Source organism: Gopherus flavomarginatus, chromosome 10 (assembly GCF_025201925.1).
Source record: "Gopherus flavomarginatus isolate rGopFla2 chromosome 10, rGopFla2.mat.asm, whole genome shotgun sequence".
In the NCBI taxonomy this organism is placed as follows: Eukaryota; Metazoa; Chordata; order Testudines; family Testudinidae; genus Gopherus; species Gopherus flavomarginatus.
The window spans coordinates 46,339,941-46,364,861 of NC_066626.1; the positions used below are offsets into that span (position 1 = coordinate 46,339,941).

Below are 24,921 nucleotides of genomic sequence, written 5' to 3' on the forward strand. Positions count from 1 at the left end.
CATATACTTGAGTGGCTAGCCTGTACTGCCACAGCCATGCTTCTATTTTTAGCATGTTGGCTCGATCAGAGCCAGCACAGGTATGTTTTCTCAAACTGGAAATTACACCTTCCAGCTCCAGAGCAGACCTATCCTATTGGAAAGCAGAGAGAGAGGGGGTTGGAGCAAACAGCCAATCAGCACAGAGCAAAGAAAGTCCAGTCAAAACTAGGAAGTTCTCTGAATGTCTGATGGTCCCTATTTGGCTGCTTCTGCAGGTGCTCCTAATGGCTGGAATCACTGGCTAGTTTCTCCCTGCAATTTCCCCCCAAGTCCACGTGGTGGGTGGAAGGGACAAGATTGTCTTTATGATACAGCAGTTTATGACATTTGTACATCTGCTGTGATGTATTTATAAGCAAAATCATCAAACTGTTACCAATTTATTAGAAGGCTTAAAATGAAGCTCAAAATGATGACGGAAATAACTGATGAGAGTACTTGTTCGTTTTAGGCTGCTTTATAACTGGTTTTAAACTGTGTGTATTGTTTGCCTTTAACAGGTCCTAAAAGCACACCCAAACTACCCAAAGATCAGAAAGGAGATACTTGACAAGGCCCGTGCATCTTTAAGGACTTGACCCTTATTTGTATGGATCGCTGAATTTTTATCCAATTTTGGAAATTATGTATTGGATATTACAATGAAGAAATGGCCATTCAGTATGTAAATATTATAAATACTGTACACATCATTTAGATCTCGTATATAGTTACCCTTCAAGGAATGGAGAGGTTCTTTCTTCAGAGCTGTGGATTTACCTTTTCTCCAGTAGAGCAGGATTTGATAAACTAAAAAAGAAATAGTGTGTACAGGGCCATCCCTAGCTATTCTGGGGCCCTATGTAACCCTCCCGCGGGGGTGGGGAGCCCAGGCCTCCGTGGGGGAGGGGGGAGAGCAGACTTGGGGGGCAGAGGGGAACCACACCCCAGCACTCACCGGCGGTGTGGGTAGGGCCAGGTCGCTGCACTTCCCGCCACCGATGAGTGCAGGCCCAGCCCTTCTGCAGTCCTCAGTGGTGGGAAGTGGTGGGGTGGGGGCAGAGCAGGGGATGGGAAGAGGCGGGGCTGGGGGGGGGGCCTGGGGAAGAGGTGGGGCAGGGGCTGGAGCAGCATGCAGCTGCGCAGAGCACCAGAAAATTTGGTGCCCAAACTTTCCTGGTGCCCTACCCAGCTGCGTACTTTGCGTATGGGTAAGGATGGCCCTGTGTGTGTATGAATTACCATTTTGTACTGGACAGGAAACTGACATGTGATTTCCATTGCTCTCTTCTAGAAGGTACTAACTTTAAACTGTATACAAATAACCAATCTTGCAGTCCTGTTCCACAATAGAAAGAAATACTACTTTGCTGTGTGAAGAAGAGACATCTGAAAATACAAATAGCTACAGTGAAGGCCACATGGGTTTATGTAGTACTGATTGAGTGCACTTCTCACAAACGGATTCACCCACAACTAGAATATTCATCTGTCTTCTGCTAGTGATAATTTACTAACTATCAAAAAGTTTCAGATATAATTTGAAAATGTTTTTGGAAGATAAGACATGTATCCCAAACTATACACTGTAAATAACTTATATTTTAAAAAAATCAGAATGTTTAAAATAAAATAGAATAACCCTCTCTACTTCCTGAGCATATAGCAATCTCTGATCAGAGAAAAGGCAGGGAAGAAATGGAACAAGAACAAGGTGTTTCCTGTCTTAAGTGCTGTCATTTGTGGCACAGCATTTTAAACTCAGTGTAATTTCTCCTCCTCCTCTGGAGGTCACTGGTTTTGTTCATCACTAAAGACAACAACCTGTCCTTAATTCTCCTTTAATGATTACTTACGATTTCTCAGTTCCAGCAAATTGACTTAATTAACTATCTCAATGTAAGCTTTATTTATACTGTTGCTACAGAGATATTTGTAAATGAGGTTTTATTTTTACATTCACTTTTAACTGAGCTATGTGGGTAAAGTGGGAAAGCAGTAGATTTATGTTTTTAATATGGTTTTAAATGAAAATGACCTAATTGAGATTTAGCATTTAGTAACAGATTAATTTTTTTGAAATATTTGGTAAAGCTATTTAAATTGATTTTTAAAAGGCTAGGAAAATCAGTATTCCCAGTTGTGAGAAATATTCGTAACACTCTGAAGTATTTCATTTTGAAATACTTCTGGTTTTGAATGTCCATCCATTGATGTAGTAAGTATATCCATGTATAACTCATAGTTATGCGTGTATAACAAATTATGGTTTGTCTCATTTAATCTATAAATGTTTTGCAGAGAGAGTTTTGGGTATAGCAATCAAAGATTTTGTACTCAGTACACAAGATACTGGCTGTCCTATAAGAACAGTTTCATCCCACAAATGGGGAAGATGGACTAATGAGTGGGTTCTGAATGCTTTTCTCTTGACTAGTATAATATCTTACTCTACAGAAATTGTTGCGCTACAGCATTATGTCTTCAAATAGCACATTGTGTTTATCTTTCTCAAAAAAGCTATTTTGGCAAGAAAAGAGAACTTTTCAAAACAGTAATTAACTTCCTAAAATAGCTAATTTCAGTTTCCTGAAGTAATTCTGGCTGCTTATGTTGACATTTTGTAAGGTCCGTAAAAAGACATGACACTTTAAAATGTCTGTTAAGGATGTGTAGCCTACATAAAGGAAACAACTTAAAAATCATATCTGACATAGCTACCAGTAATTGGGTACAATATCCAGATTGACTTTTTTTAAACTAACAGGGACCATATCAAGGCATTTTGCAGTAAAATCTGTGAGTGAGGGACGGAACACAAGAAATTGAAATGTTAACTTTGCGTAGTTTCCTCTGACAGTTCTTGTTGAAGGGACTGTTTGGGAGGGCTGCAGAGGAAGGGAAGTATACAGCTTCTAAATCCTGTAGATCATGGGTGAAGAAAAGCTGCTGTCTTGTGGAGGAATTGGCCCTGATGTCACTTGTGAATGATTATTTTGCCCAGCTGGAACAATATTGACTGCCACACAAATCTTGTATCTACTGTGCTCTGAGATGTGTTTTATGGTGCAGTATTCTGCTCCTGGCCTTGTCTTCACTAGCAAAAGTGAGATCTGTAATTCACTAATGCAGCTCTACTGGTGGTAGCAGCGGTTAAAGATGTTGTATTAAGTAGAACTCGGACATTGTTACTAGTGTGTTGTCTAACAGTAGGGTTAGATGACATGGTAAAGGCTTATAAGCAGGCCTGCACACTCTACAGATTCCACTGTTGGTACCATCATCAGAACTGCACCAGAGGGCACTAAAGAATCACAGGTCCTATTTTTGGTAGTATAGACACAGCCCCTGACTCACTGAAGGGGAGCCACAGATTCACCCGCTTTCTCATACCCAACCCAGTTCTGCCAGCCTCGGCCTGCCTCCATTTGTATTAATGGGAGCTGGATCAACACTTGGTTTTTAAGTCAAAAGTGAAAACTGAATGGTTTATTTCATTATGCTAATTAGAAGATGTCTGTCTATTCAAAAGAGGTACAAGTAGTTCTGTTTCTGTATCCATTTAATCTTTGTATATAGTGTTGTTGTAACCATGCTGGTCCAAGGATATTAGAAATACAAGATGGGTAAGGTAATATATTTCAGTTGCCCAGCTTCTGGAGAGAGAAAGACAAGCTTTCAAGCTTACATAGAGCTTGAAATATGTGTTAACTACTTATGCTAAACAATCTATTCCACCTTATATTTAGTTGTGACACTGCGTACATTTCCAAGACCTGAATAGTTCTGTGTAAACTCAAAAGCTTGTCTCTCCCACCAACAGAAGTTGGTCCACTAAAAGATATTACCTCACTCATCTTGTCCATTTAATCTTGGCTGTCTCATTAGAAAGAACAGACTATGGGGAGGGAATAAGGAAGGTTTGATCATGGACATTTTGTGATGTGTAAACACTAGTTGCTAGGAACTGAACTGAGACCACAAGGTCACTCAACTACCATCTGATTGTTATAATTTCCTGTCTTTACCAAACAGGGCTGTATTCATATTGGCAACCCTGGTAAAAGGCTTTCAATTTTCCATTAAGAATCCCTGAGCCTTCCAGTCCCTAATGTCTGGTCTTGTTAAGGATGAAATCTTTTTAGGAGGGAAGCGGGGGAAGAAACCTTTAAATCCAAAGATGAAAAAATATGCTGTGATTATAGACAGTCTGTCTTAAGTGTTGCTTAAATGTACTTTTCTCAGATGAATTAAATGTTTTCTCATTGGTCCTTATGAACCACTTCAAACTCTTGTCATTTTGTATTCTTTACGTTCTCTCTCAAACTGCTTTTGTTTTTAAACTGCTGAATGACCTTGTTTCATTTCTGTTTAGTCTGGTTAATTGGAAATGCTGATTCCTGATCTTCTGTTTTTTTTATTTTAGTAGTTATTTCTTTTGCAGCCTTTTTCCAAGCCACCTTCCTAATGGTTTTGAATAGAAGAGGCTCCTAGGATTGAGGGAAGTCAGCTATGTTAATTTCAAAGAGCTCCAATTTTCAGTATGATGTTTCCTAGCAATCCAGCTTCCACTCTTGCCTTTGGTGAACAAGGGATGGGAGTGAGTGTGTTTTCTATTGATTCATTCACTCGAGATCTAAGTGTGCTGTGGCTATAGCAACACAAACCAGAGGTGTTTTCTCTCTTCTCTCCCCCCCCCCCCCTTTTGGTTTAGGATCCCTGAAGTATTTTCTAGGAGGACATCCATAGGGTAGCTTTTCTGACTGTAAGCAGAGCAGGCTCTGGTAGACTGCTTTTCTATCTCTGTTTTGAGCACTATGCCAATACCATAAGAATTATCTTAGAGGTAAAACAGCAATAATTTCACTAGCTAAAATAAGCAAACTAATCGATCTAATACTGAATAATTTTAAAATAAGAGTACATGTGTACACTGGCCAGTGGTCAGCATAGATTAGTATGAATCATGGTAAGCATGTGGCTCAGTGTGATTAAGCCCAGATCCAGATTGCATATACAGTGGAACCAGGATTTTATGCTCTAAGCATGTACCAGAATATTAAGCATCAAACATTAAGATGTTCAATTAAGAAAACTTTACACTTAAAAATAAAGTATTTGACTCATCAGTAGTAACAATCCATTATCACTGCAGCATGTGGGATTCCTTAAATGTATAAAGTTGCTCAGATGCATAAAAGTTTCAGAATCAGGCCTTCATCCAGGTGATGTTTACACCTGGTCTGTGCTCACCAGGGAAATTGTAGAAACTTTCACAGGCACTATTCTGGGAACAGTGCCTTTTAAAACTGGTTTTGGATAATATGGTTCCTTGTATTGTAAACAAATACTGAATGCTGTCATTTTTATCAAGACAGTACTGCCCAGGCCTCGTGATAAGATCTGGATAAATATAACATGAGAGAGCCATAAAAATGTGGGTTTTGTTAGAGTAGTTTTACACTGAACATTTTGCATATTCTGGTAAAAGATAACTTCATATTCTGGTTATTGAATATTCTGAATCAAGTGTGATAGCATCCAAAAAGTGGATGTCTTGGAATGATCTGCAAGAAATGGTAAATGGCAAACTAATTACATTTATAGATGGTACTAAATCAAAAGGTGCTCCAAATATCAGCAGGGACAAAAAATTACCAGGTCAGATGTTAAAAATATGGGTGAGATATGAAATTAAATCTGGAAAATACAAACCAATAAATCTAGGGAAAAATAATTGTAAACATAGATATTCAGTTAGAGATTCTTGGAAAATGATAATGCCAAAAAGTAGCTACAGTGATAATGGGCAGAAATTGGATAGGAGCTTGCAATTTGATATGGTAGCAAAGAAAGCAAAAGCTATTCTGAGCTGTCTGCAAAGGCATCATGTCATGGACTAGGGAACTGATTTCTCTGTACAGCACTGGTGAGACTGCACATAGAATACTGATACAGTTCTGGGAAATTCAATACCAGAAAGATTCTTAATTCCTTCCCATTTTGTTAAATGCTAAATAAATAAAAATAAAGGCCTGGAGGGTCTGCCCTGGGCAGAGGGGGGGGATAAATCTGTATGGCTTTACTAACTGATGATCAATGGGAAATATAAAATATTGATTATAAGTAACTGAAAGATACACATCATGGAAGAGATGTGTATCTTTCTTTAGAGAAAGCCTGAGGCATATAACTAGGAATGCTGTGATGAAACTGAGCAGAACAAATTTTGAGTGACTTCTATTAAAATATAAAATATACAGTATATTAGTCATTTCAAATTCCAAAGGGTACAGCAGGGATCAATTTATGCTAGTATGGGATGGACACTAGGACTTAGATCTTCTCTCTCTAAGCTTACTGGGGGGGGTTTCCTACATTTTGGTGAGAAGAATTTTTTTCTGTTTTTCTTCCTGAGAGAGGAGAGTCAGGACACTAGCTTAAGACTAAAACATTCCTCTTCAAGTTGGCAGAGGTTCAAAAACCAATGTTCCTTCTTTAGTGCTTTCTTGGTCTACTTGTGATGGTGTGCTGCATCCTTCTGGGTTTTGACTATTTGCTTTACAAATTCTTTGCTTGGCTGGTCAAGTGAAATTTTAGTGGCCCCAAACTGCTGTGCATTTTCTGGTATTTATGCTATATGCTCTAAGATTTGCAGTAACCTATGGAATTGAAGCATCAGGAAATGACTTTTTTTTTTTTTCTGTGTAACAATGCTGCCTCTAGAACAACACAGTATTTTGTTCACTATTGACTTAAGAAAATTTTATTAGTAATGTACACTAGTACTTTAAATGGAAAGCATGTACTTCTGGTTGTATTTAACCTATTGTATGGCAAAGAGTGCAAGATAGTAAGAACAACCCCTAGAAATTTAAATAATTGTCATAGATTAGAAGCTAGTGAGGAAGAGTTGTGGAGGAAGGGGATGCCTGATGCTCTAGTCTTGTTGATATTAGGAGCACCATTTCAAGATGTGCAGTGGTGCAGAAACCAAACCTCCCAAATAAGGGTTGAGGTGATGCTCCTAACCTCTGCAGGAATTGAAATATCACCATCCATCTGTCCCTGCTGTATTTCACTCGTGACCAGATGTTCTCATTCCAGACCTCGATTCCCTCTTTTCTATCAACCACATTAATGAAACTCCCTTCTTCCACTGCCCCTAAAAAACACAGCCCTGAAGCTCTGTTCCTGCAGTGCTTATAAACACCCCATGAACAGACCTTTACCTGCTACCTCTATTCAGTTCTCTAAACATATAGCCCTAGCTAGTACTTTGGATCTGTTTTTTTTTTTTCTGTTACTTATAGGACTTTTAGAGTGGGCTACGGCTTAAAAAACTATTTAGATAAAGCAGTGTAACTCACCTGCCATGTTGTTGTGTTCCTCCTAGTGCAGTTATTTCACATCCTGAAAAAGGTCTTTTATGGCCAGCTTCTTCTTTCTTCATCTTGCAGTGAAATCATAAACTCATTTTGTAACAGAGTCTGCATATAGAAATTATTTTTACAATTGAACCACTTTTATTTCACTGCAGAAATAACTATGAAGAGAAAATGGGTTTGCCCCTGCTCAGCCTTTTGTTTAAACATACATAATGCTAGTCTTGATAATTAGCAAACTAGCAAAAAATTGAGAAATGAGTGAATGCAGTCCTCCTCTGAAAATTGACACCTTTTTAAGTTGTGCGCACATTACCAATTTTTGCCATATTTGAACATGGTTGAATAGAATGGGGTTAGATGACATGATGCTGGCTACGCTTTAGACTGCGTTCACTAGCAGAAAGTATTTTTTTAACATTTGGTGGAATTTTACTGTAGAGAAGGCAAGTTTTTTGTACTTTTAACATCTGTTATATGGTGGAGATAAAGCCTAGGAGGTAGACTAGAATTTACTTGGATGAACTCATACAAGAACACCTTGTATTTATAATCTGGAAGTGGCCTCAGTAGTCAGCACAGATTACCATGAATCATGGTAAGCAAGTGGCTCAGTGTGATTAAGCCCAGCTCCAGCTTGCATACACAGTGGAACCAGGAATCCTAGGTGCTTGCTTTACTGATAAACTTAGTTGTGTTTAATTCCTGTTACCACTGCAGTCAGTATAACAACAGGAGAATGAGCTGGATTCTATTTTTGCTCGGCAAAACAAGTTATCTTAATTCTAATAGCAGAATACTTATCAGTGAGCCAGAAAAAAAGACACTTAATTTTGAGATTGTTTAATTTTAAAAAAAATTATAAAGAACATGTGATCTGGAAGTTCGAGAGACACAAACGTAGGACATTACCTTGTCATTTTTCCACACAGTCACTTTTCAGAACAGAGTCACACCACAAATTTGGTTCTGTGTATGATTTTTATTATATGTAAAGTTGAAAGTTTTCTGCATTATGTGACACAGTGTTTGAGAGGAGATTTTTATACTGCCATTATAAAAGGAAGGAACTCACTGCAATCCTATCTTTCAGAGCTTTTTAAATGTTTTTTTCCCCAGTAATGCATGCTGGGTGTACCTGGTCAACCCACTCTTACATGCAGCACTTATCCTTTTGGAGAAAAACCAGAGCATCCTGCTGCTCAATTTAAATGTCAGCTCTGAAACACTGCAAAAAAAACCCACACATCTACACATTGGAAATTAGAAGTGAGGAAAGGGGTAGAAAATTACAGTTTTCCTAAAAGTTACTCACTCCATGCAACTATTTATAGAAGACAAGGGCAAAAGAAAGTTAAGGGAAATGTTACCAAATGTGCTATGTTCTGTGGGGTACAAGGTTTAAACTTGAAGATTTGTACAGTTTTGATATTTCTTGTTTTACAAGTATGCAGACAATATGAGTATAATAAAATTGTAGTACTTGTGGAATCTTTATTATAGTAAGCTTATTCTAATATATAAATCTAACTTCAAGTGTGTTTGCTGTCTTTTGTCTGGACCCTCATTAGAACAAGACAGACAAGGCACAGTTCATTCCTTCAACTCTATTTATACAGAACTAAAAACATTCTTAATATGGATGTCTTAATGTCAGCTCATGAGTCATAATTTGTGATGATTGTAATTTTATAATGAATTAAAGCAAAGAACTGCAGAATCTACTGTGACATGCAATTGATGAATGATAGGGCAAGCTAAAAAAAACTAAAAATGTATTAAAAGACAGTAATTCTTATGGTGCTGTTACAATAGTGTATTGTTAGAGGTGGTGAGACACATACCCTGTGCCAGCTGTGGCCTCTAGTGGGTAGGTGCTCTAGGAACACTGAGTGTTTATATTCTGTAAAGTAATCCTGAAGAATTAAATGAGTTTTAAATAGCAAAAATTTGGTAAAACTAAGAAAAATTGAGGCCTGGGGAATGTTTGAACTGTTTATGTAGCATTGCTTTGTCAGGTGTAATTTATCAGGGGTCTGTAAGTCTGACAAAGGGTGGGGGGTAGTGGGAGGGATGATCATGGCTTTGGAGGAGTGTTTCAAAGCAAAAGGGACAATGTGTAACTCTACCCCACTACAGAGGTGGTCGATGGCTACTTATATCAAATAAAATAAATGTTCCTGCATAGCAGAAGAGGGAAAGTGTAAGTGGCACAACTGAAACTGTGAGTCTTGGCCATGGAAGTGGGAAGCTTGTTTCTCATCTTGAATGGGCTGGTAGATTAATGAGCATTTCATGTGGAAGGGAGAGCTTTCTAGGGCTAATTCTGCTACCCCCGGGCGAGGCCCAGGCCCAGGGCCGGGGGAGGGGAAACCAGGTGCGCACTTCAAGCCAACAGCGCCGGCCGGCTGCTGTTGGCGCCCAGGAGGAGTCCCTGTCAGCAGCAGATGCTGAGCAGCCCAAGAGCGCCGGGGGCGGGTGAGTCTCGCGGGTGGCTGGGGCACGCGGGCTTCGCTCAGGCTCCCTGCTCCGCGCACCTGGGCGACCAGGTAAAGCTGGGGCGGGGCGGCGCGCAGGCGCAGTGCAGGCCCCAGCCCCTGGCGCTCACCTGGACGCAGCAGCGGCTCCGCCGGCTGGAGAGGCGCTGTGAGGAGAGCCCGGCCGCCCGTTCCGCATCTTCCCGCCACACGAGGTGAGCTGCCCCCTTCGCTGTGGGCGTCGGACGCCGACCCCCTGGGCCGGGGAGAGGGGAACTATTTGGGGCGCGGTGCGAGGCCCTCAGGGCCGGTAGCTGGGGCGCCTCGTCCCTTAGGAGCCCTGTTGAGGCGGCCGCCACTGCTCCACCATCCCGGCCCCGTGTGGGTGCGGCCGGTTCCCGGGCCGCGGTCCCCGCTTGCGTGCTGGCAGGGCCTAGTCCTGTCCCCTCAGGGTGGGGTGGTGGCCGCAGCTCCCCGGTAACTGTCCCGTACGGGGCGGGCAAAGCGCTCCCAGGCCAAACGCGAGCGTCGTGGGTATCTCCTCCCGCCCGGGGACTGATCCCTGCGAATCTGCGAAAGGCTCCAGCGCAGCCCCGCTCTGCGTCTAGCGGCCGGGTGTGTCTGCCCGCTCCCGGGCGGGCGCAAAGCCCAGCAATTGCTGAAGGCTGCTTGGAAAGCAGAAGCGAGCTGCTGCTGTGGCGAAGGGCAAACAAGTCTCCAGGAAACGCCGGCTATTATCCGGACCCTTCTCAAACAAACCTGTTGACTGAAGGAGGCGTATTCTGTTTGGGTTGGCCAGACCCAGTTGAGGTGCTGTCTGCAACTTGTTTGCTCCTAAATGTAACGCTGCCTCTGGGTAATCTAAGTGGCTAGTCAGAGTCTAGTGCCCTGGGGAAACCAGTGGCACCAAGTCAGATACATGGCGGGGAGGGGGATGTAAATTCTCGTCCCTGTCCATCCACGTGAGTTGTTTTGGTCCCGACCCCTCGTGGGACCCTGTGTCTGTCTCCACTAGGGAGGTTCCTCTTTCTTATCCACACAATGCATGAGCCAGTGCTGCCAGGAGTTGAGTTCTTGGCAGACTTCCCTATGCTCTGCTGTACAGGAACAGGTTCCCTGTGCACCAAGTTGCAGTGCTCCTCCATCTGGCAGCCGTGATGTGACCCTATGCACCAGGTTACATTGCCACTCCCTGAAATTTGGCCTGGCCATTCCATCTCTCTGGAGGGACAGCCAGATCAGATTTCAGTACTGGGTCTCTCTGACAGAAGCCATATTGATTTAGTATGGCAGCACTGCTTAAAAGTGGTCAGATCATGACCCTTCTATCTCCCTGATCTATGTATTGGAAGTAGAAGTGGGTGGAGTCTCTGTTTTATGCAGTGTTGTTTATTTACAAGGAATATACAAAGTCCTGCTTCTGTGAATTCAGGAGGAACAAAGAACAAAATAACTAGTTTCTTACAGGGCTGAATTGCTGCCAAAGACCCAGCACTTCGGTGTCGGGTCCTGGGGTGGAAGGATCCCCCACTACCAAATTGCCGCTGAAGACATGTAGTGGAAGAAGCTCCGGGGCCCCCAGAGCAAGTGAAGGACCCTGCTCCAGGGGCCCCGAAGAACTCTTATGGAGGCCCCTGCAGGGCCCGGGGCGTGGGGCAAATTGCCCCACTTGCCCCCCCCTCCCCCGGGCGGCCCTGGATTCTTAGCTTACAGCATCAAGCCTCTTTAGCCAACATTAGACCCAGAGAACTTGCTATCTAGCTTTTTCTAGGATCACTGTGCTCAGAAGCTAATGCTTGACTTTCTTGCCTTTTGCCTCTGCCTCTTTGTTCTTGTCTGTTCTCAGTTTCTCTCTCTTCTGCTAATTTTCTCACTCTCACTTCTCTCACACGCACACATGCACTCACACTTACCCAAAACAATATTCAGCAAAGCCCCTTCTCCAAAACTTCTGGATGGGTTATATAAGAATATCCATACTGGGTCAGACCCATAGTCCATCTTATCTTCCGAGAGCGGCCAGTGTTAGATGCTTCAGAGCTGGACTACACTGAAAATTTACATCAGCACAGCTTCGTCTCTCACAACTGTGGAAATTCCACACCACTGAGAGATGCCGAACTAACCCCGGTCGACCTATCTACAGTCTTTCAGGGAGGTAGATAAAAGCTTGGTCTATACTACAAAATTAAGTTGGCTTAACTCCGGTCAGCATAGGTAGTGAACCGCTGCTGTGGCACAGCTGTGCTGCTATAGCATTAAGTATAGCTATAACTTAACTATGGTGAATGTCTACACTGAAGCAGTGCTGCAGCGGTGCCACTAGCAATTTGAGTGTAGACATAAACTCAGAAGAAATGAACAGAGTGGGACATTTACATGATCCTTTTGCCACAGGTAGGTTAATTTATCCTTACAGTTGTGTTAATTGACATGCATCAAACCTGATCCATAAAAAGGCTTTACTCAGCTCTTAATAGTAACAACACTTTGTCTTTATAACAAGATAGTGTTCAGTGCATCATTTAATCAGCTCCCTCTCACTATGTTTATATAATTCACATCTGATTTATTTTTTAAAAACCTGTTATTGAATTATGTTTCCCCTCTCTGAAGCCTCATTTATACTCTTAAGATACTGGACAAAGGAGTTGCATGATTTCTCAAGTTTTCTCTTAAGTCTTGGATAGGTGGTTTATAAAAATTGTAGTTATGAGAGAAACTTACAAGTCCACACAATTGAAATTCCCAGGCTACGAAGTTTTGTTGTAAACATTTTGTATGACTTTAATCAAAATCATTACATGTTTTTACAAATATTTGAATAAAATGAAGAAGATTGTTTTAACATACCTGCGGTATCGTACACGTCAAACCCACAGTATAGGGGTTTAAAGTAATCTACCTGGCTCCTAATATATTTATGGTGTCTTGCACAGTAGTCTTCTGACACAAAATGACAGCATTTGTTCCACCTTTTAGTTTTAATGTTACCTATATTACCTTTAAAGCATTGCATCAGTTAGAAAATAATTTACTTAAAAATATCATTTGGATTATGTCTGGGTACTTTAGGCAAAATGTATAACTGATTTATTGAGTTATCTAGGGTTGTGCAACCTCCCTAACTGCCATGGCACCTGTCACCGTGTTGTCTTTGGTGCCTATCCTTTAGTGGGTTCAGTGAAGGCCCAAACAGTCATACTAAGGTGGGGGAGGTACAAGACTGGATGAAACACAATTATTTAAATATGTGGTTGAGATTTGGTATCTGTTGTTTAGTTCCAGGATTAAAAAAAAAAAAATCTCTCAATGCTAACATCATAGTTAAGGCTGCAAGTCTGTCACAGAAGTCACGGATTCTGTGACTTTCTGGAACCTCCATGATTGCTGATGCGACTGGCCCAGGGGCTGCTCGAGCTGGTCAGGCAGCCCCTGGGCCGGCCACACCGACCGCTGCTAGGGCAGTCTTGGGCCACTGCAGGCCCCCCCCCACCTCACCCCCACAGCAGTAGCAGGAGTTTGGGAGTGGGAGGGGGCTGGGGATTGGGGTAGGGATAGGGTGAGGGCTTGGGGCAGCGCTTACCTCAGAGGGCTTCCCAGAAGCAGCAACATGTCCCTCCATCCATCCCTAGGGCTCCTAGGCAGAGGCGTGGCCAGCCAGGCAGCTCTGCGCACTGCCTTCAGCTGCAGGCACCACTCCCACAGCTCCCATTGACTGTGGTTCTCAGCCAATGGGAGCTGCGTAGTGGGCGCTCAGGGTGGGGGCAACACATGAAGCCCCCCTGGCCCTGCCCCCATCTAGGGGCAGCAGAAACATGCCGGCCGCTTCCAGGAGCCAGGCAGGGAGCCCAGGCAAAATGTATCCTTGTTCTGGACTTCCTTGTCTCCTGTACTTCCATGCATTGTGGCTGGAAGTGGGAAAGTAATGGCATTATTCATTTTGTGCTGCTTCAGTTGAATTCTTTGAGGTTCTGACCATCTTGAGAGTTTAGTGTGCTCAGCGGTCTGCATTTTACAAAATCAAACCCTTACTGATTCTGTACTACTTCGAGTGCTTGCTCATGTCAATTCCATTCTAGGTGTGTGCATGCCCACATGGATGCACAGTCGTTGGAGACTTTTGCCTTGGTGGTATCCTTAGGTTCGGCTGTGGTGCTCCCTTGTTCGCCCGTCTGGTTCATTCTTATTGCATGGGATGGTTGGTTGGAGCACCTTGTCTTGCATCACAAGAGCGTTAGCGGTTCTTAGAGTCCATTGTTCTGCCTCCTTTGTATTTTGTTGATAGTTACTGAGCTAGACCATTAAGTTAAGTGCAAGGTGAATTAATGGATTTTTAAACATGCAGAACTGTGAATACATGTGTATCACAATATTGACAAAAGGGTGGGTCTTCTGTATTAAAACTGTCTTTTGAGTATGAACTATTTGTTGCACTAATTGCACTTCATCATCTCCTGATGAAGCAGTGCCCTGCCCCTCCCAAACGAGCAGTGCCCTCTTTCCGCCCAGCAAATTCAAGGAGCACCAAGCCCTGCTCAAAAGAGTGGCTGCCACCCTGAATTTGGAGGACAAGAAGCTAGCAGTGGAACTTGACAGCCTCATTAATGTCATACCCTCATCCACCCTGTCCCAGGTCGCATTGCCCATCCACCCAAGGGTCCTAAAAATTGCTAAGTCTTTGTGGCAGACCTCCTCTTCCATTCTGCATACCTCCAAGAAGGCAGAAAAGTAGTACTATGCCATAGAATATCAGGGTTGGAAGGGATCTCAGTAGGTCATCTAGTCCAACCCCCTGCTCAAAGCAGGACCTATCCCCAGATTTTTTACCCCAGTTCTCTAAGTGGCCCCCTCAAGGATTGAGCTCACAACCCTGGGTTTAGCAGGCCAATGCTCAAACCACTGAGCTATCCCTCCCCTCAAAATAAAAGTGTAGGTCCTCTGCTTAGTGGGGATTGGGAACTAATATACCTATCTCATAGAACTGGAAGGGACCTTGCACTGTAGAAAAACAAGAGTATTTTTCAATTCACCTAATACAAGTACTGTAGTGTAATCTTTTGAGCGTGAAAATTGAATTTACAAATGTAGAATTATGTACAAAAATACCTGCATTCAAAAATAAAACAATGTACAATTTTAGAGCCTGCAAGTCCACTCAGTCCTATTTCTTGTTCAGCCAATCGCTCAGACAAACAAGTTTGTTTACATTTGCAGGAGATAATGCTGCCTGCTTCTTGTTTACAATGTCACTTGAAAGTGAGAAAAGGCATTCTCATGGCACTGCTGTAGCCAGCGTTGCACGATATTTACGTGCCAAATGAGCTAAAGATTCATATGTCCCTTCGTGCTTCAACCACCATTCCAGGGGGCATGCCTCTGTGCTGATGAGGGGTTCTGCTCGATAACAATCCAAAGCAGTGCAGACTGACGCATGTTCATTTTTATTATCGGAGTCAGATGACACTAGCAAAAGGTAGATTTTCTCTTTTGATGGTTTGGGTTCCGGAGTTTGCATTGGGGTGTTGCTTTTTTAAGACTTCTGAAAGCATGTTCCCCACCTCATCCCTCTCAGATTTTGGAAGGCACTTCAGATTCTTAAACCTTGGGTCAAGTGCTGTAACTATCTTTAGAAATCTCACATTGGTACCTTCTTTGCATTTTGTGAAATCTGCAGTGAAAGTGTTCTTAAAATGAACTACATGTGCTGGGTCATCATCCGAGACTGCTATAACATGAAATATATGGCAGAATGCAGGTAAAACAGAGTAGGGGACATACAGTTCTCCCCCAAAGGAGTTCAGTCACAAATATAATGAACACATTGTTTTTTATAACGAGCATTATCAGCATGGAAGCATGTTCTCTGGAGTGGTGGCCGAAGCATGAAGGGGCATATGAATGTTTAGCATATCTGGGATGTAAATACCTTGCAATGCCCACTACAAAGGTGTCATGCAAATACCTGTTCTCACTTTCTGGCGATGTTGTAAACAAGAAGCAGGCAGCATTATCTCCTGTAAATGTAAACAAACTTGTTTGTCTGAGCGATTGGCTGAACAAGAAGTAGGACTGAGTGGACTTGCAGGCTCTGAAGTTTTGCATTGTTTTGATTTTGAGTGCAGTTATGTAAACAAACAATCTACACTTGTAAGTTGCACTTTCACAACAGGTTGCACTGCAGTACTTGTATGACATGAATTGAAAAATACTATTTCTTTTATCATTTTTACAGTGCAAATGTTTGTAATAAAAAATAATATACACTGATTTCAATTACAATACAATATATATGAAAATGTAGAAAAGCATACAACATATTTAGTAAATTTCAATTGGTATTCTGTTGTTTAACAGTGCGATTAAAACTGTGATTAATCGTGATTAATTTTTTGAGTTAATCATGTGAGTTAACTGCGATTAATCAACAGCCCTACAATAAACATTTTAAAATGATATTCTAATGCAATTTTTGTAGACTTTTTTTCACCTGTGTTAAAATGGATATCCTGGTGTTACCTGAGCTGTGATAGTGCTGACTTGCAGTCCACCCTAGATCTTTTCTCAGGTGCCTATCGTGGCCTGGGACTTTTCCTTAACACTGGGAAGACTAAGGTGCTCCACCTGCCTTCCCCAGTGCACGTTTCCCTCCTCCTCCCACAAATTGTCATTGGTGGTGAGCCCTGGAAAATGTTGAGCATTTCCCTTACCTTGGTAGCCACCTCTCCCAGACAGCCAATCTTGATGTGGAGATTGAACATGTGCAACCTTTGGAAAGTTGTTCAGTCATGTCTTTATTAACCGAGATCTGTGTATGGAAATTAAGTTCCTGGTCTACAATGCAGTAGTCATCCCCACTCTTCTTTATGGTTGTGAGACACTGATGGCATATCTAAGCCATTTTAAGCATCTGGAGTGGTACGAACTACGCTGCCTTAGGAGAATTCTCCATATCAGATGGAAAGATTGTCACACCAATGCCAGTGTTCTCTCTGAAGCTAAAATCACCAGTGTTGAGGCAAAGATTATGAAACATCAGTTTCGCTGGGTTGGTCATTGTGTGCAGATGGCTGATACTAGTCTTCCAAAGCAAGTCCTCTTTTCTCAACTTAGTCACGGTAAGAAGACCCACAGGGGACGGAGGAAACGCTACAAGGAAGTATGTCTTAAGACAAGAAGATTGACTCCACAAATTGAGAGGAGTTGCTAGCAATAGACTGCAGTGCCAGAGGATGTTGTGAAATCCAAGTCTATAACAGCATTCAAAAAAGAACTACAGAAGTTCATGGAGGATAGATCCATCAATGGCTATTAGCCCAGGATGGACTGGGATGCAAAGCCATGCTCTGAAATGTCACTAGCCTCTGTTTGCCAGAAGCTGGGAATGGGTGATGGGATGGATCCCTTGATGATTACCTGTTCTGTTCATTCCTTCTGAAGCACCTGGCACTGGCCACTGTCAGAAGACAGGATACTGGGCTAGATGGACCATTAGTCTGACCCAGTATGGCCCTTCTTATGTAATGGCATCTCATCATACGTCAAGCCTCATCCCATTTTGAAGAGAATCACCTTGCTCAAGAAGAGGAAGGAAAGTGAACAGCACCCTGGCCAGCAGTTATGCTCTCTCCAAGCAACCACCAACTGTCATGTGGAAAATCCTGTAGAGCACAAATTGGACTCCTCATCCATCTTAAGTCTCATCAATGACTTTTTCCCCTGACAGACATCCTCGTGTTGAAGGATAGCTGATGGATAATGCTACTGTTCCACTATGGCCACATTGGAGCCAGGGCTAGAGTTAGAATAGGGTATGTTTTGAGGCAGAGTGAAAAGTGGAGGAGTTGGTTTTAGAAATTTGAGTTTTATGTAGATGCCCAAAAATTGCAGTTTTTCAGGGCTTTCTCTTTGTATATACAGTATGTGACAGACCCAGGCCGGTGGGATGCAGGAGTCTGGTAGAGGGCAAATATACTGGTCACTGAGTGGGTAGTTTTCTGTTCCCTGAGTGACCAAAGCAGGGGCTGCACTAGAGTAATCAGGAACCTGCTAGAGCCAATTAAGGCAGACAGGCTGATTAGAACACCTGCAGCCAATCAAGGCAGGCTAATCAGGGCACCTGGGTTTTAAAAGGAGCTCTCTCCAGTCAGATGGGGAGGAGCCAGAGGAGAGGAAGTGCGTGTGAGGAGCTGGGAGCAAGAGATGCAAGGAGCTGAGAGTGAGAGTGAGAGAGTGTGCTGCTGGAGGACTAAGGAGTACAAGCGTTATCAGACACCAGGAGGAAGGTCCTGTGGTGAGGATAAAGAAGGTGTTTGGAGGAGGCCTTGAGGAAGTAGCCCAGGGAGGTGTAGCTGTCACACAGCTGTTACAAGAGGCACTATAGACAGCTGCAAATCCATAGGGCCCTGGGCTGGAACCCAGAGTAGAGGGCGGGCCCAGGTTCCTCCCAACTCCTGATCAGACACAGGAGGAGTTGATCCAGACTGTGGGGGAGATTACTGAGGTGAGCAAAGCTGCCAATAAGCGCAGGACCCACCAAGGTAGAGGAGGAACTTTGTCACAAGTAATATATTACTTACTGCAGTAGTATATACTGTAATGAGTAATCTCTTCATAATGTTCCCTAGAGTTCTTTAACATACTGTTTCAAACTGTATACACTTTAGCATGCACCAGCAGGGTCTACACAGACCAATTAATGCACAAAACATTTGTGTGTTTTAGAAATCACATCCCCCATAGTCTGCATTACGGCTCCATCCATGTAGACAAGCCCATAGATTCAAGTAGCAATTTCTGATGTTACTGTGGTATTTATTGACTAAACACCAATTTATTTATTTTTAATTGGAAGTGTTTTATTGGTGTATATTCTTTAAATCTTAAAAGCAGGAGCCCTGTGTTAGTAGTACAATTTCAGGTCATTTGGTCAAAGGGTTCCTCAGATAAAGCCCTGTCAAAAAGAAGCTGATTGTAATATACAAATTGTTCTCGAAAGCTTATATGTAAGTAATGGATTTCATGGATTTCTAGAGACCTCCGTGACATTCTCAGCTCCAACCCCACCGCTCCGGGGCTGAAGCAGTCAGCTGGCTGGGACCCTGGAGCTCTGAGCCTCCAAGGGCAGTGGGGAGGCCCCTGCAGCTCCAAGTTGCCCGCTGTGGGTGGTGCTGGACCCCCAAATCCCCTCCCTGCAGCAGGGCTTGGGCTCTCGTCCCACCATCAGCCCCATTTTGTCACAGTTATTTTTACTAAAAGTCAGGGACAAGGTTCCATGAATCTTTGTTTATTGCCTGTGATCTGTCCCTGACTTTTGCTAAAACTAACAGTGACAGAATCTTAACCTTACATATGCATTCTGAGATTGTCTTGTAAATTGGTATTCCATAACGGCCTAGGGTGAGAGAGGCAGAGAACATACATTGAGATGAATGGGTCACTTCATACCTCTGCAGTCCTCCTATATTGTAGGGGGTTGTACAGATCCTCTTCCCCATACATGAGCTCTCCAAGTGCAGTGTGGAATCTGGGGCTCCCCTTCACTCCCCCTTAATGCCTCTAGGTGGTATATGTGCTCTTCATAGCCCATTAGTCTTCTCCTTCCTTCATGCTAAGGCCCATCTAGCCCTACTGTGGCCATGGATGGGACAGAAGGAGGGCAGAGCTGATGGCTGAGTGGTGTTTAAACGAAGCCACCTTATGTCACGCTCCTCCCCCACACAGCTGCTCTGCAATCATGCCTGTCTGTCACGCTACTACCACCTCCTCAAAAACTAAGGGAAATTCATTGCCCAAAAACTTGAACACAGAATGAAAGTTGACTGGCAGTGCCTCATATCCTTCGAGAATATTCAATGCCTCTGCTTAAATCTCTGAAAACCAATAAATAGAATTAAGGTACATATCAGTTCTCTTCTGGTCCTTCCTGTAACCTGAACTGTGCCCTCTTGAGTGATGTCCCTGACAGACATTGTAGCACACTATCTTTCCAGATGATATGGAATACTGTGGGGACACAGCACATGAGCACAGTAGGAGAAATTGTCAGACTGGGTCCTTACTAAATCAAAAGTTGTGCTTAGGGTGAGTTTAGTGAACACCAGTTGACTACAATTGGCCTATACTCAGCCACTTCACTTGCTTTGCACAAACCAAACCAGAGTTACCCCTCCTTAAACCTCGGCCTAAGGATTCCCTCGTCAACATCTCCTGCACCTACCTCTGCTCCATAGTGCACTGTTATGTATGCTACCAGACTGCTGCAAATCCTCATACCAAGAATATTTTGCTCCTCTACTTGCACAACCCACATAACTCAGCACAGAAACAAGGAGTCTCTTGTGCTTTTGGGGGGCATATGCTCCCCTCCAAAACTCCCACTGTGAGCTGTGGTACTCTGTACCAGTCAATGAAACGGTCCCTAATGCAGTGAAAGGCACTTGGAGTACATGGGGACAAATGAAAGAATACAGTTCGGTGGGACCTAACATATTTCATAAAATGGCACATTTACTTTATCATTCCTCATGTCTATTTATCATGGGGTAGCCCTTGCTGAAACAAACAGTATATCCTCAGTGGATCTTGCCCTGGTACCTTAACTCTTATTTCCTGTATCAGAGGGGTAGCCATGTTAGTCTGGATCTGTAAAAGCAGCAAAGAGTCCTGTGGCGCCTTATAGACTAACAGACGTTATGGAGCATGAGCTTTCGTGGGTGAATACGTCCAACGAAGCGGGTATTCACCCACAAAAGCTCATGCTCCAAAACGTCTGTTAGCCTATAAGGTGCCACAGGACTCTTTGCTGCTCTTATTTCCTGGTTTTCAGAGGTTTAAGTACAGGTGCACCTGACGTTCTGGAAGAGTAGGAGGCACTGCCAGCCAACTTGAACTGTTTGTTAACAATGTTCCTGGACACTGAATATTGATACTTTGTGCCCTGTACTTGTGTCCCTAGGCTTTTAGTGTATACTCCTTTTGTAAGAGAAATAATCCCAAATATTTTTAAAACACATAGGTCATGTCTAAGCTACAAAGTTTGGTTGACACAACTTACATCAGCATACAGCTGCTGAAGTTTTTGTATGTCTTGTGTGATTTGTGTACTTGGCTACTTGTGTAGGTGCTGCGTGTACTCACCAGGAGTGCACGCATCAGTGTAAAATGTGGTGCACCATAGGCAGGTTATCCCAATATGCACCATGCTGGCATCTGGCGCAGTACTTTTTAGGATGCCTTCACGATGCTTTGTGAGAGCAGCAATTTGCCCAGAGATTTCTGGGAGCTAAGGGTCAAGTTCCCACCATGGTACTTTCTCCATCCCATAATACTTGCCACATCCCATAGTTTTTGTGCTCTTTTTAAAAAAATCTTGTACAGTCCCTTCTGGTGCTTTTTGATCTCCATCTCTCTTGACAGAAGCATGAACTCTACAGAGCTCAGGTCAAATCTCATGTGCGTTGCTCCTACAGGATGTATGATTTGGAGTATTTGCAGATATTAAGGAAGTACTGCTACGATCAGGATAGTGATGAGGAAGATGTGGACATATTTGAGCACTATAACTGAATGCTGATAGACATAACAGAAAAAAAATTGCCAGGTTGCTGCTGGCATTCATGGAACCGCTCCACCTAGTGGAGCACAACTTCTGGGCCTGAGAAATGAGCACTGATTTGTGGGATAGCATCATAGTGCAGGTTTGGAATGAAGATCAGTGGCTTGAAAACTTTTGGATGCAGAAGAGCAGGTTCCTGTATCTGTGTACAGAGCTTGCCCCAGCCCTTTGGCCTGTGAACACAAAATGAGAGTTGCATTGACAGTGGAGAAGTGAATGGCAACCATGCTCTGGAAATTGCAACATCAGATTGCTATCAGTCAGTGGACAATCATTTTCGGGTTGGAAAATCCACAGTGGAGGCCGTTGTGATCCAAATATGCAAGGCCATTAAACATTTCCTGCTTCAAAGGACTGTGGCTCTTGGTAATGTACAGGAAGTGATGGATTTGCAGCAGTGGGGTTCCTGAACTGTGGTGGAGCGATATACAGCATGTGTATCCTTATTGTGGAACCAGCCCACTTAGCCACTGAGTGCATAAACCAGGGGTAGGCAACCTATGGCACGCAAGCTGATTTTCAGTGGCACACTCTCTACGTGGGTCATAGAATATCAGTTGGAAGGGACCTCAGGAGGTCATCTAGTCCAACCCCCTGCTCAAAGCAGGACCACTCCCCAGACAGATTTTTACCCCAGATCCCTAAATGGCCCCCTCCCAGGGTTGTGAGCTCAATCCTTGTTTAGTAGGCCAATGCTCAAACCACTGAGCTATCCCTCCCCCCACCACTGGTCCTGGCCACCAGTCCAGAGGGCTCTGCATTTTAATTTAATTTTAAAATGAAGCTTCTTAAACATTTTAAAAACCTTATTTACTTTACATACAACAATAGTTTAGTTGTATATTATAGACTTAGACCGTCTAAAAATGTTAATGTATTACTGGCACACAAAACCTTAAATTAGAGTGAATAAATGAAGACTCAGCACACCACTTCTGAAAGGTTGCCGACCCCTGCTTTAGAACTATGTGGCTTATTTGTTAAAGACTTTTGTTCTAGAAATGCATGGTAGTTCCCATCTAATCTATTTGATGTATTTCCGAGGCACCTATCTGCTTCCTATCATAATGCTGTACAACAGGATGTAGAAATGTGCTAAGCAATATGTAAAAGCAATACATTCCTCCTTGCTTCTAATTGTAGCAGCAATGAGGCAGAAATAGTACAGGTGCAACAACTGTGTCCTTCAACTGTTCTCTCTTCTCGCAACAAGAACTCTTGGTATAGCAATCAGCATTTGCGGTTGTATAAAATTCTAGAAACTACCTTTCAGTAAATAATTCATACATGTAGTGGCATTCTTTCCTATAATCTGCTCCCACAAAGTTCTCTTTTCAGGGGATGTCAGAGGTCTCTTTGTCCAGGCATTTACCATTGAGTCCTGTGTAAGGATTCTGTATGCATACAGATAAATATTTTTGTCCAGTCTTGTTATGGAGGCTTGTTCTGACTACATTGTTCTCTCACCCTTCCTGGATCTTAGTTAATTCTAAGTGTATGTTCAGTCAAGGAAGTGGTAGCCAAATACCTCCTATTTCCAAGTCACTCAGAACAGCAGAAATATTTATTAAGGAGAACGATCCTAGGAGGTCAGATATTTCCCAAAACTGCCCCATCTCTCATTTACATTATGCTTTCCTCATTCCGCAAATACTTTCTGTTTAAGTAGGATGTTATCACTTGTTTAATCAAATAGTATTTCCTAGAGGAGAAGTTAATTGTTTTTGAAGAGTTCGGAGGTTAGACATATGATTAAGTAGCACAATTATACTAATCTTTTATTTTGGGTTTAAAGACAGGTATAGCTGATGTCCCAATTGAGAACGAGCTAATCCAGCAGTTCTAAAACTTGCTTATCATGCGTAATACTTAGAAGTACTTGATACACCAATACCACCTTTTATAATTAGGTGTAGTCATAATAGATCCTTATTTAACACATCTTAAAAAAAAATCCTTCTCTTTTCTCACAGTTTCAGAATGAGCTGTTTTCCTCTTTTCTCTCTTTCTCCATGGGCAACCTTTGAAGCAATAGAGGCAGTGCAGCACTCAGGGGCGGCTGTAGACATTTCGCTGCCCCAAGCAGGGCGGCATGTTGCGGGAGGTGCTCTGCCAGTCGCTGGTCACGCAGCTCCGGTGGACCTTCCGCAGGCGTGCCTGCGGATGCTCCACCAGAGCCGCGGGACCAGCGGACCCTCCACAGCCACGCCTGCAGGAGGTCTACCGGAGCCGCCTGCCGCCCTCCCTGCAACTGGCAGAGCGCCCCCTGCGGCATGCCGCCCCAAGCATGCGCTTGGCATGCTGGGGTCTGGAGCCACCCCTGGCTGCACTTCTCTCAGGGTGGAATACCACAAGTTACTTTTAGACTGGGTCTCCAGGCTCTGGCCAACTGTACCAACTGTAATTACACCAAACGCCTGACTGTGTATGGGCCAGCTGCACAAATTTTCTTCAGGAGCTGTGCACAGTAATCTGTGTATTTTCTTATTTAAAATAGAGCACCTCTTTTTCCCATTAGACAGTGAATAACTGTATTGAGTTTAGTCAACTTACTGGTATGATTCTTTTGGCCTCTAATGCCAGGACCTCAAAAACCTCTCACCCACTTGATTATGGTGAATGGAAATTTTGTCTGAGTAGGGTCAAGTGGGATGAGGAAAGCTGTTGGTTCCCTCTCTAGAAGGAATAAATATAGGGAAGGCAGGGAGCAGAACAGCCCAGTTATTATTTCTTTCTCAAGAGGGGGACTCAAACTGCCAAAACAGCTATATTTTTTCCTGGGGTGGGAAGGAGAGAGAGAAGAACAAATTAGGCCACTAATCCTTTGAGACCACGAGGGAGGAGCTGGAGAACAGAATGATCAGGTTCAGAGGAGGAAAATCTGGGAAGCTGTAGGCATCCTGTACTGCCAGGAGGATAGCAACTGGCTCCTAAGTCCTAGACTGCAGGCTGAAAAGAGGACCTCTGCAAAGAGGTAGGGGGCAGAATTGATTCATGGGTTTGGAGTATGGGAGTGAACCTGTGTCAATCTAGTGTAAGAGAATAAAACAATAATTAGTAAAATGGAGGTGGGGGGAGAGAATTGGGCGGTAACACACTCTTTAATTTTACCCAGGCTAGTAGGGAATTATTCCTTCAACATTTGCCTAACTACATACAAAATACTACATTAAGAGAACATTAAGGTTGCAAAGTCAAACACTGAAAAGTGAGGAAATGCCAGAATTAAGATTGCCTATCTAACCTTAATGTGGCCCCCTTGTTAAATCAGTTACAATTGATTTTCACGTTTTGTACTTTTGCATTGTAGTGCACACATAACTGCATACATATTAATACTTTTTTTTAATTTACAGGTGTTTCCATTTCAAGAAACGTTAGTGACCAGTTTGATGCTAACGAACATCTTTAACAGAAGTTT

At 43.0% G+C, this 24,921-nt stretch overlaps 2 protein-coding genes across 4 annotated transcripts in view; one reads left to right on the forward strand and one right to left on the reverse strand.

The window, feature by feature from the left end:
• The window catches only part of TTC21B (tetratricopeptide repeat domain 21B), a 136,161-nt gene extending 111,278 nt beyond the window's left edge, over window positions 1-24,883 (forward strand). Inside the window, exons 29-30 of one of the 3 annotated variants that reach the window (XR_007768386.1) lie at window positions 543-702; window positions 24,857-24,883. Coding sequence is in view for 2 of the 3 variants with exons in the window: in XM_050916850.1 (XP_050772807.1) it covers window positions 543-620 (78 nt within the window). In the remaining variant the exon portion in view is untranslated. Of the gene's footprint in view, window positions 1-542; window positions 1,083-24,856 lie in introns of those variants that run through there. The other 2 variants (XM_050916850.1, XM_050916851.1) reach the window with 2 other exon arrangements.
• On the reverse strand, window positions 7,283-16,644 carry LOC127030227 (uncharacterized). The gene is made up of 3 exons (XM_050916327.1): window positions 16,594-16,644; window positions 10,015-10,614; window positions 7,283-7,511 (listed from the first exon to the last, which is right to left on the reverse strand). The coding sequence occupies exons 1-3, from the start codon at window positions 16,642-16,644 to the stop codon at window positions 7,449-7,451; spliced, it is 714 nt and encodes a 237-aa protein (XP_050772284.1). The 3' UTR covers window positions 7,283-7,448.
• Window positions 24,884-24,921: the final 38 nt, after the last annotated feature.